At 37.1% G+C, this 11,148-nt stretch overlaps 2 protein-coding genes across 2 annotated transcripts; both read left to right on the top strand.

Moving 5' to 3' along the window:
* Positions 1 to 1,369: 1,369 nt before the first annotated feature.
* Positions 1,370 to 4,111, top strand: epgn (epithelial mitogen homolog (mouse)). The gene is made up of 5 exons (XM_085180712.1): positions 1,370 to 1,617; positions 1,869 to 1,997; positions 2,294 to 2,414; positions 2,541 to 2,696; positions 2,788 to 4,111. The coding sequence occupies exons 1-5, from the start codon at positions 1,584 to 1,586 to the stop codon at positions 2,840 to 2,842; spliced, it is 495 nt and encodes a 164-aa protein (XP_085036838.1). The 5' UTR covers positions 1,370 to 1,583; the 3' UTR covers positions 2,843 to 4,111.
* Positions 4,112 to 4,220: 109 nt separating this feature from the next.
* Positions 4,221 to 11,034, top strand: LOC146506460 (proepiregulin-like). The gene is made up of 5 exons (XM_085180711.1): positions 4,221 to 4,516; positions 7,471 to 7,554; positions 8,165 to 8,291; positions 8,816 to 8,962; positions 9,536 to 11,034. Exons 1-5 carry the CDS (start codon positions 4,342 to 4,344, stop codon positions 9,600 to 9,602), a joined length of 600 nt encoding a protein of 199 aa, XP_085036837.1. The 5' UTR covers positions 4,221 to 4,341; the 3' UTR covers positions 9,603 to 11,034.
* Positions 11,035 to 11,148: the final 114 nt, after the last annotated feature.

The following is an 11,148-nucleotide window of genomic DNA, read 5'->3' as shown; positions in this document are numbered from 1 at the left end:
GGGATCTCGCAAAACTTTTGCGAGATCTCGCAAAACTTTTGCGAGATCTCGCAAACGTTTTAGCCGCATTCTTCCGCTGTGTCCCATTTCAGGAGCTGTGTCCCATTTCAGGGGCTGTGTCCCATTTCAGGGTCTGCACGCTTGAAGTACGGGCACTACGCGTACTACGTACACGTACGCGTACGTTCCGCACTACGCGTACTGGAAGTGAGAGGCTTGTGAAATGGGACGGTATATGCTTCGTCGCGCTGTTCAGGTTGCCTAGTCATAATCATAATAATCTGAAAGTACTATAATATTGGCCATATTATATTTACATTACCATAGTGAGATGACTTTAGTCTCATGAACAACATTAACTAATTATTATTTACTAGCTAATCTTAAATGACTGTTCAGTACAGAAATGAAGCCCAACAATCATGTTTTACAGTCCTGTGGTCTCAGCCTCAGATACTCAACTAATCAAAGTGATGTCATGACAAAAATGATTGACCAACAAAACAAATTTCTCCTTCATTTATGTCAAACAAAACTGTATATAACGTGTCTCGCGGTTAGTATCATGGTTGCTAGGCAACCTGAACAGCGCGACGAAGCATATACCGTCCCATTTCACAAGCCTCTCACTTCCGCACTTCTCGTACTTATAGTACGCACCGTACGTAGTACGCGTAGTTCCCGTACTTCAAGCGTGCAGACCCTGAAATAGGACAGCCTTCGGACGCTGGCTTTTGCGAGATCCCGAGTTTGTTTTGCGAGATCCCGAGTTTGTTTTGCGAGATCTCGCAAGACTTTTGCGAGATCTCGCAAAAGTCCGTCTTAATTTTTTTTTCTCCCATGTCCCCTGCGGGGCTCCGTATAATATAGGTAGCTGTGGGACAGTAAAATATAATGGTGGCTCCACACCATTTTACAATGCTGGACGCCCTGCCTTATGCAACCCCCAAAGGATTTGTGTTTTCTCCCCAAAATGAAGCGGTTGTTTGGTTGTCAGGTGAAAGTGTAAACCATATCACTTTGGAGCCACCTCCTTAAGGTGATAGTAAAAAACAACAAAACAAACAAAAACAGTAAACACATAATTGAAGAGTTCATCTATAAATGCTTGGCCCCCTATCACATTTTTTGATAAAACTTTTAATTACATCTAATTCTAGTGTGCTGTAACCTGGCTCTATCTAATTCTCTCTTCACGTGTTAAGAGGCCAAAGAAAAATAAAGCTTCCATTGTGATCATGCCGATGAAAAAAAAGAGAGGATTTCCCAACATCCGCTGTCAGTGAAGCAACTTTACTGGACTGTGAAACTAATTGAAAGTCACCCAGTCAGTGCTCTTAGGAAGTACTTGCCTCTGGGGATCTCGTGCCTCCCCCATAGGCGTTGTCTCTGCATGCCTATGAAGTAAATGACTTGATTCAAGTCGAGTTTCAAAAGGAAATACTTTTAATTTTTCAAAATAAAAAAAGCCTTCAGTGCTTTGATTGGCTGTGAAAATCTGGATAAATAAGCTCAGCGCAGACCTGTTGGTCACACCTGTGCAGGCAGAAGGAGCTGAACACATCACATCACCAAAGGACAACATGGTCACACAAAGACAGACGTACCTGGAGAAACGTAAGTTTCCAGTTTGTTCTGTGATAGAGCCATGAAGAAAAAAAAACAACAACAACAAAAAAACAACTTTTAAAATAAAACTTTCATAAAACTTAACCTAGGTATTTTTTATGTATAAATGATAATAGTAAAGGAAGAAACTTGTTAGGAAAACTGAAAAATGCTTTGCTACATAGAGTAAAAATAAATAATCTATATATTTAATATTTAATATATTTTTTTATTTTTTTTTTTATTTTTTTTTTTTACAGCGTTTCTGCCGGCAGTGACGGTGCTGGTGCTTTTGGCTGCAGCAGGACATTCTGCAGTGGTGAATGATAATCTCCAGACCAAAGCACCGCCTCTGTCAAACTCATCTCTGACCACTCAGTTTAGCAACAGTGAGTGTTTTAAGTTTGAGTTTGTGACGGTGAAGACACATGGCATTACAGTGCTTTATCCCTGACATATATCAAATCTACAGAGCCCCAAATGTCCCCAATGACGTCACGATATATGCTTGTTAAGTTGTGCGCACAAGGTTTAAGGTCTTATAACTGAAGCTTATCTGCAGAAGACCGGTGTCAAATAATGCCGCCTGTTAATCAAGGAATTAATAATAAGAATGAATAATTAAAGTCATATATTTCTGTTAAATTTTTGTTTATGTTGATTGTTTTATTCTCCCTCTTTGCAGGTAGCATGGAGTTGCCTCAAGTCCTACCTTTACACAACCCATGTAGAAGCGAACATGCTTCTTATTGTGTAAACGGTGGCAAGTGCATGTATCCGCAAGACAGTGACAAACCTTCTTGCATGTAAGTTCTGCAGTATCAGACAGTATCCACAGTGGATTTAGTTAGTAATGATATGTATGAAATTCTTTTACGTGTTTGTTCGTGTTCACTTTTGGAATGCGCTCACATATTTTCTCCGATCTGCAGCTGCGAACCCTCGTACAGCGGGCCACGCTGCATGTTTGCGGAACCAATTCGTGGTGTTACTTTGCTTGATGTAGAGCAAGTCATTGGCATTATTTTCGGGGTGTTCATACTCATCATACTTCTGGCGATCGCATTTTACTTCTTTGTCTACAAGAGGTGAGTATCCACAGGTTTTCGCGGTGTAATAAAGTATGCAGGAATAGTGGCAGTTCCATTTCTCATGTTGTTTTTGTGTTTCTGTTTTCAGGTGTACAGAATCGACGGTGCCAATAAAATATGCACCTGCTAAGACCTCGGTGTGAACTCTGCAGCTCACATTTGCTCATGCACCATCATCTTCAACACTTCCCCTTTCAAGAAAAGACAAACCACAGCATTTCATAAGAGTGAATCGTTTGCAAGTCTACAAAACAAATAATATGATGTATAAAAAGCAAAAAAAAAAAAAAAAGAGAAAAAAAATCCCTTTGACAACATTTAAATGGAAACACTTGACTGTTACAAGAGGTTATTAACAAGGAAAGAGCAAGCTCTATCAAACCTAACGTTATTTTTTTAATGATTGTTTTATTTTCATGTAAAGAATAAGAATGAAAAATTATATATATTTATTGCAAAATTATGTTAAGTAAATTATTATAAATTATTATTTTCTTGTATTTAAAAGATATTTGTGTTATTTGAATTTCACTTTTTGCTACAGCCTTTTTACAATAAATATATTTTTGCTTTGATAATTGTGCGTGCCAAACATTTGACAGGAGATACTCCATTACCATTTTGATAAGGTAAAGAAGAATTTTTAAAACTGCGTAATGCCTGTTTGAGTTTCACTTATTACGCTTTTGAAACGATAATGCTCACTGATCCCCAGACAAACTGTAAATGAGCCATTTATTAAGCCTAAAAAGGCTGCCCAAAGTCTAATTAAACAACAGGTTAACTTGTAACACGATGCTGTGAAAGGCTAAACATGCTTGAACGGCATATTTAGCCATGAAATATGATGATAAACTGGTCCCATTCTTAAACGGAGTAAATAAGCCCAAAGTACAGTAAAGGGTATAAGAAAAGTTCGGTAATTTTAATTAGCAGTGATTAATGCTGAGATTAATATACGAGAACAGGAAAAAGAAAATGAAGAATAAAACTATATTTGGACTGCATAGTTAATAAATGTTCAAACAGGCGACCTGGCCTGGACATCTGCCAAATCAGTGTACCACCTAACTCCTTTACTCCAGATAATATATTTGCAATATATTTATAATGCAGCCTTCACATATGTATCCAGTTACCTATGCCATGTACGCTATATAATAGCCCTATCCCTGCCATGTTACAGAACAGTTTTCCACTCACGCAAATAAGCTTTTATCAGTTTGGACGTTTCATGGGGTGTCTTTCTACTACTTTTCAAATGATATGGGATTTTAATGGTTTGCTGACAGCTTTTTGTTTAGTTTATAGTTTACTGTGTCCACACTTTTGTCGATAATGATACTTACAAACGCAGCAAGAGCCAGACTGCAGAAGAACAACATATTATAAGTGTTTTTTTCTGCTGCGATTTATCGATCTACATAAAAAAAATTAGATGTATCTATAAAAAGTCACTTTGATTGGGGCATTTTTTTATTGTGCTGTTATTAGCTTTAGTCAGTTATCTGAAAATTTCTATTACAATCCGCCTTTTATTATCAACAATAAAAACTCCTGTTTTATGGAAACCGGTAAGGACAGACATTCTCAGGTCTGTCCTTTCACTGAAACCGCTGAGAGGTGAAATGATCTAAATTACATGAGTCTGACACCACACCCAAACCGCAGGAGTAAAAGCCCACTGGTTTCCTATTTTCAAAAGAAACGTCACCTGCACCTTTACCTGACAGTTATTACTCGTCCTGCTCGTCCTACCAGCGAACTATCGACTGAGATGGGGATCAGCAAACTGTCTGTGCTCCTGTCAATTATCGGTAAAGTGTGTGTGCTTTTCTTAATGTTGACGTCTTGAATATTATTTTTATTGTTTTATTATTATTGTTTGAGTTTGACGCGTTGACGGTGAATGGCAGGTATGTTCAGGTATGGACTGAATTTAAGTCATCTCAACGAACCCGGAGCGATGATCCCCTTTAAATAGACGAAAAGCTCTTTCAAAGTTAAACTTAGCATCTACTGGAACGGAATGTTGAACTAAAAAAATAACTAAATGCAGTTACTAATGGTTGTAGCCACGGGAACACTGTTTAACAGCGTCAGTGAGTGACTCCATAGTGGAAGATTACATTAAGGCTGATGTGGGCGTGTACCCATTTGGGTACGCAGTCTGACTTTATCTGTATGTATTTTTAATTTGTAGTAGGCTACAAGTAGAGTACTTGCACTGTAGCTGATGTAGTTTGATATAGAGGGTAGCTAATTTAGTTAAATAAAAATGAAAATTTGTAAGCTGGTCACCTGTTATGTGCAAATCATGATTGGATGATTTGGGGAAAAAACAAAACCCCCTTAATAACAATGTGTTGAGAATATAAACTTCTGGAATTCTGTTGTTTTTACTTTGAAATTCATTTTAATACATCTGTTAAGTACCATGTACCAGTACAATATGCTGCTATCCTTCTGGGTTTGACTGTTTCTGATGGTGTTATAGATGTTAATAGCAGATAGCAGTTGAAAATTGAACAAAGTAAGGTCTATTAAAAGATAATAAGGTGATACGATGTTAAGTTATATAAAATAACTTTCCATACTGATGATTACTTTCATTATTAAGACTTTAAGTACAAAGTCCACATACTATTTCTACTGCATCTTATATATGTCATCTTATATATGTCATCTTAGATATGTCTTGGTGTAAGATGCAGCTAATATGAAGGATTTCTCTATTCATACTCAAAGCTTGAAAGCATAATCACCGCAATATAACATTAAAATTTAGCATTTAAATTTAAAAAGAGTAGTTTTAGTGTTGATCTTCAGATTTCCTTTGCTGCTAATATTTTGGCATTCTTACCAAACTGACTTTTAAACTGGTATTTGGCACTTGAGTCAAAAGCTGAGTTAACTCCAATTATAGTGTCTCTAAAAACCCTTTTTTGGCATGCCCCAAATCAGCCAAAAATGTTTAAAAATTCAATAAAATTTACGTGATTTCCATTCCACTCAATTTTGGTCAGTCAATATCAGTAAAAAAAGGGATCCAGTGTGTATATGAAATCGTGGTAACCTAAATAATACGAGCAAAACTTTTATTTCGTTTGATTTACCTCAGTTTTTTTTCCTGCATGGCTATGCATGCCACACATGCAGTGGCTTTATGTCCCACTGGTGGGGCCCACAGTTCAAAAACCACTGGACTAAAAGTAATTACAGAAACCATCCAAAGTTTTTCAGACAAATGATACTCTGTGGTATCTGTAGAGCCTAAGGGAAGCTGAAGGGTGTTGGCTATTAGGTCAGGCAAATTTGAAAGTATGTCATTTTCCATTTCACATTCACTCTTTGCACAACAAAGTATTACAAACTTAGGAAGGAAACAATGTAGAAAATTCCAATTATACTCCTTTGTCCGATCCTTCACTTATTTTACTGATACTGAGATATAAAATGTATATTTTTAATAATAAAAAAAAAGTCAAGGTGTAGTTGTCTGTGACTAAAGTTAAATATTTTATATTGTGGTCTTAAAATTTTAAAATTTCAATAATAATTTAAAACAAAACACCAGCTAAGAAATAGTTACATTTTTATGTATAAATGTATCATGTAAAATTTTGGAAAAATACAATTATTTTCACCTCAATTAATGTCTTGAGGTAGGCTGGATGCTAGGAATGTGCAATTAGAGTGAGTCATTGGCTAATGATATAAATGATCTGTTTAATAGTGATTAATTAGTAATACGGGAAAGCTACTTCATCACTTCCACTGTACTTTACACCAGTCAACCATGTCAGAAACACCCAACAACCACCCTGAGCTCTCTAACTGAAAACAGAGAAAAATACCTCTGCAGCCACAACAACAGACAGGAACAGAAACCCAAAAAGGGAGCGATTTTATGGCGAGTATTACCAGATTCATAACCAGTCCTAACTAGACACATCTTGCATTCTGTTTGAAGTGTTTTTGCATCCTGTCTGCTGGAATGTGGGCGGCTGCTAGTACTGTCCATTATAAAGTTGTGCAGGCTAGTACAGGTATTTGATCCACGTAACACAAGCTATACCTTCTTGTTATCACCTAAAACTGACAGGCATTCTCACAGTTTCTTTTATCCCCTCGCATATTTACAGTTTCTGAATTTTTCTTTAATGCTGGTGCTATGTAAATAAACTCATTCATCCCTTTTCTTAACCGTCTTCCCAAATCAGGTTTCAGGGCTGGAGCCTTTGCCAGCTTTCACTGTGTGAGAGGCTGGGTACACCCTGCAGAGAATGCTAAGCAAAACCAACAAAAACATGAATCATTTTGGGTTGTTGTGAAGTAATTAAAGGAACAGTCGTTCCTACATATAATTTTAAAAAATCACAAAACATATTGCTGTTGACTGTACATATCTTCTCTGCAAGTAAAAATAACATTTGCAGCTGTGAAAGGTTAAATATATAAGAACCTGGGCAGCACATTTTTAAAATGTCCATTTTCAAATGACTTTTTTGATTGTTTTACCTTCTCAAGGCCTCGCAAACTCTTAAATAAAAACACCTGAAAGTTGTTACCCTGGACAGGGGGTGGCATGTTCACCTTAAAGGTGCACAAAAGTTTTTTGACCAGCTATTCTTAAGGTTGTTAGTAATTAGAAAATGCTATTGGTCAGCATTCTTTAGGAAAAAACTCTTACAAAAGGGCTTGCGTAGCTCATTGTTCATATCAGACTTATATCCAGTGTGAATAACGAGGATTTGTTTTTATCTGACAGGTGTCATGATGATCTGGCCGTATGCACTCACCGAGAGTGCATCACCCAGAGTGCCGTCTGCAGATAGTGCTTCTTTGCCTGCAGGTATTCAGCTCTACAGCTGCTGTGAAGACATTTTATCTGCCTTTTTATAGCATAGTAAATCAGAAGATTTCAAAATTAAAATGAAACACTGAGCACCTGGAGTTGAAACAAAGTCGGGGCTATGAGGATGAGGTGTTATACAATTAGTCAGCTATTGTTTTTTTGATTTTTAAATGTTTCCTTAAGTTAAAATAAGGTGAATATATCTGCATCATTGACTGGTAGTATGTGATATCACCTTGGCACAATAAAACCACACAGATAAATGTTACTTTCTTTACACTTCATAGATAAAATGATTGATTGATGGCATTAACTGTCAATATTAAATGATAGATGCAGCCCCAAAATACTACTTACTTCATTTAATGTATTATTATTAATAGAAATGATATAATGTTAGATATAATAACCTTCAGAAGCCCTTTACATTAAAAATAAGACAATGAAGTAAATTATTTAGATAAAACAAATGGAGGATATTCAAATCTAGTAAACAAATAAGACACAGCTCAGGTAAAAAGTAACATCCACAGTACTGTCTATGTACACAGATTCATGCAGGTCTTATTTTTAGGAAAGGTTTCCAACGGCTTGTTGTTTGTTTCAGGCCAGGGAGAAAAGCAACAGCACGTGGTTAAGCGGTCGATGCAGAACTGTGAAAGCGCATATGACAACTACTGTTTGAACAACGGCCAGTGCATACTGCTCGTGGACATCAATGAACAGCACTGCAAGTACGATCGTGTGTGTGTGTGTGTGTGTGTGTGTGTGTGTGTGTGTGTGTGTGTGCAAGGGTCATGACAAATAATGGGAGGAACACCACTCAAACCAAAATTTACACACTAAAAAAAGATAGTACTCCATGAGATGTGTCAATCATTGCTATCAATCAGCATGTCAGTAGTTGGATGGGTGATTGAATGTTCAGGATGCATACTTTCATGTGGTGTAAAACCTAAAAGAACCAGGCCAAAGCCAAACAAACAAATAACATAGTGCTGGATAAATGGAGCAATAAGAAAGAGAGCCCAAGCGCTGAGACAGCCAGTTCTTAAATGCTCCAGGGAGACTGACCAGGTGCTCTCAGTTACACGGATTAACCCCACCTACCAGGAACCTGCACACACACAGGTACAAACAGAAAAAGCAGCAGGCCATGGCAGAGGGCTGTCACATGTGGCTATTTGGGTGGGTAAGTGAATCTGTGCTACTTTGTCATCATGAGTAGTTATGCATGACTTGTCTGTTTGTGTTGCAGGTGTGAGACAGGCTTCATTGGTTCCAGGTGTGAGAAACTGGAACTTGTTTTGGGGCCAGAAGGTGAAAAGCAAATAATTATCATCATTTTCTTCATGATTCTGCTGATTATTGGATTGGCTGGAGCTCTATACTTTTTCTGCAGATGGTAAGGCTTTGGTATGTGAATGTATGTGAATATACGTGTGGTTACTTAGTAGGCCTCAAACTAAAGCAATGTGATTTCTTACAAAAACTGAACGCTGAGAACAAAGAAGAGCCCAGAGCAGAAAAGAAACAGACTTTTGGCTCATGTGGAGTATTTTAACATAAGCTGACCTCATTTGAAGCCATGTTGAATATGAGCTTTGACTGTTGCAGCAGTACATATGAAAAAGAAAATAATAACATTTTGTCTCCATGGAATATGTCAAAAGTAGCCTGCACATAAAGCTGCTAAAAGTCTACCACTAAAACTCTGAGGGTATTCGTGACACTACGGCTAAACCTACAGATCTACATTTTACTTTAAATATTGAAGTTCATGAAATAAAATCTTGCCCTCAGCATCCTGCTCCATGCACACGCACCAAACCACAAAGAACGGCTATGACCGAAATCCCATTTCAAGTTCCTCAACTTTCAGTGTTGATTATATTAAAGCATGAAATGGTGAAATGCTACATCACCAAGACAGGATTTGTGTATTTTGAAATAAAATCAATATGTGTTATTTTTGTAGGTATAAGAAGAATAGTTTTCGACGTCAGCTGAAGCGGCAGGGTTACAAAGGAGTCGAGATGGCTTAGAGCACTTCACGCTCTCTTGCAGCATCCACTGCTGGAAAAGACAAATCAAGATTTCTCCCAGTTTTCTAAATGAAAAGTTCAACATATCAAGAACATCCTGGCAGTTCAGTGGCTAGCTTAGTAAATTGTTCCTGCCTCCTTTACACTGTACGTCACGTGGCTTTATCAAGCAGGCACCACAAAGAGGTTATAATGGTCAGCTTTGTGTGCGGTGGGATTGTTTTCCAGCTGCACTGGTTCTAAAGTTGCGGCACCTGTTACACTCAGTTTGAAAAGATGAATAGTTAGGCACACAAAAACAGTTTCTGTGGGTGACACCGCCCACACGATACTGAAAAATTAATGGAAAATAAACAATTGTGAAGCGGTAACTATAGTAACTTGTAACGCAACAAAAAAAAATGTTGCTCCGAATTTGCTGATAACTAGCAGAATTGATCATAATCAATATAATAATGTAGTTTCCTCACTTTGGGATTTCTGTTTTTTTACTAGAATGCAAGTCTAATTTTAGAATATGAAAGGCTTTTCTGTGGTTCAGTGAGGCTGTGTTATCTTTTGAATCAACGCACTCTCAGATCCTAAAATAGAACTGGTTAAAGATGTTTTGTTTGTCTTCCAGTCCTGTCTACTCTGACTTAACATCCTAAAAAACAGATTAGGACTGTTTACACTGTGGTTTGAACTTTGCCTTTAATTTATGCTTGTGCCTAGCTTTTAGCTTTTATTAGATATCATTTTGTCTTGCACAAGTATCAAAATGGCCACTATTACTATTATATTGATGTTACTTTAAATTGGCCAATGAGTGTAAAGTTTTGAGCTTTAACGCTTGAAACTTTGTGTAGTGTGAAGGTTTCCTCATTCTTATAAGTTCAGTTTATATACTCTACAATCTCTGTCTGTGTTTGAAGCTACAAAGTATTTATTTTTTTTACTTGTTTTTTTTTTTATTCTTGTATCTTTCAATGTCTTCACTCATTCTTCAGGTGATAAGGCTGCAGCGGTGAGGCTTCAAATTCTTCTCAAGCCTTCCTGCAGTCTCCACATTTTTCTTACATGTCATCAATATCTCTCTTTAATATATATATTGATATGTATTGTGTGTGTTTTTTAAAAAAAATATTGAACTTTTTTTTTTTTGTCCTTTACATTTTATACACATGTAAGAATACTTTTTGCTGTACAGTTTGCAAAATAATCTTCTTTGGGCAGTGTTATCTGGACTTGTACCAGGGGAAACATTGCTGTGCTGATGGTGATGCTGGCTTTTGCACTTCTGCGGGTTTGCCACAGAAATGCTTTGCAAATGGAAACCAGGTGGTAAGAGCCTTGGCTCTTCTGATAAAACTGTGAGAACGCCATCTCCAAAAAGCTTTCCTTTGAGTTCTTCTTCATTTGAGTCTAATAAAAGACTGACAAATGACTACAAGTTACGTGTACTGTGTGCATCCAAACTCCCCCTATTAAATCCAAATAAATATGCATGTCTGTGGTCATCATCTGACCTACCGAGTGCAGTGTCAGATGTCAAGTTAATCAATAG

The sequence above is a fragment of the Neolamprologus multifasciatus genome, chromosome 12 (genome assembly GCF_963576455.1).
Source record: "Neolamprologus multifasciatus chromosome 12, fNeoMul1.2, whole genome shotgun sequence".
NCBI lineage: Eukaryota > Metazoa > Chordata > Actinopteri > Cichliformes > Cichlidae > Neolamprologus > Neolamprologus multifasciatus.
This window is presented reverse-complemented; position numbering and strand designations above follow the sequence as displayed.

What these genes read in the sequence shown, in the direction of transcription:
- epgn (XM_085180712.1), top strand. Translation starts at nt 1,584, where the DNA reads ATGGTCACACAAAGACAGACGTACCTGGAGAAAC. An exon ending in ACAGACGTACCTGGAGAAAC is followed by an intron (nt 1,618 to 1,868) that starts GTAAGTTTCCAG and finishes TTTTTTTTACAG; the next exon opens with CGTTTCTGCCGGCAGTGACG. An exon ending in GACCACTCAGTTTAGCAACA is followed by an intron (nt 1,998 to 2,293) that starts GTGAGTGTTTTA and finishes CCCTCTTTGCAG; the next exon opens with GTAGCATGGAGTTGCCTCAA.
- LOC146506460 (XM_085180711.1), top strand. Translation starts at nt 4,342, where the DNA reads ATGAGTCTGACACCACACCCAAACCGCAGGAGTAAAAGCCCACTGGTT. An exon ending in TGTGCTCCTGTCAATTATCG is followed by an intron (nt 4,517 to 7,470) that starts GTAAAGTGTGTG and finishes TTTATCTGACAG; the next exon opens with GTGTCATGATGATCTGGCCG. An exon ending in ATCAATGAACAGCACTGCAA is followed by an intron (nt 8,292 to 8,815) that starts GTACGATCGTGT and finishes TTTGTGTTGCAG; the next exon opens with GTGTGAGACAGGCTTCATTG.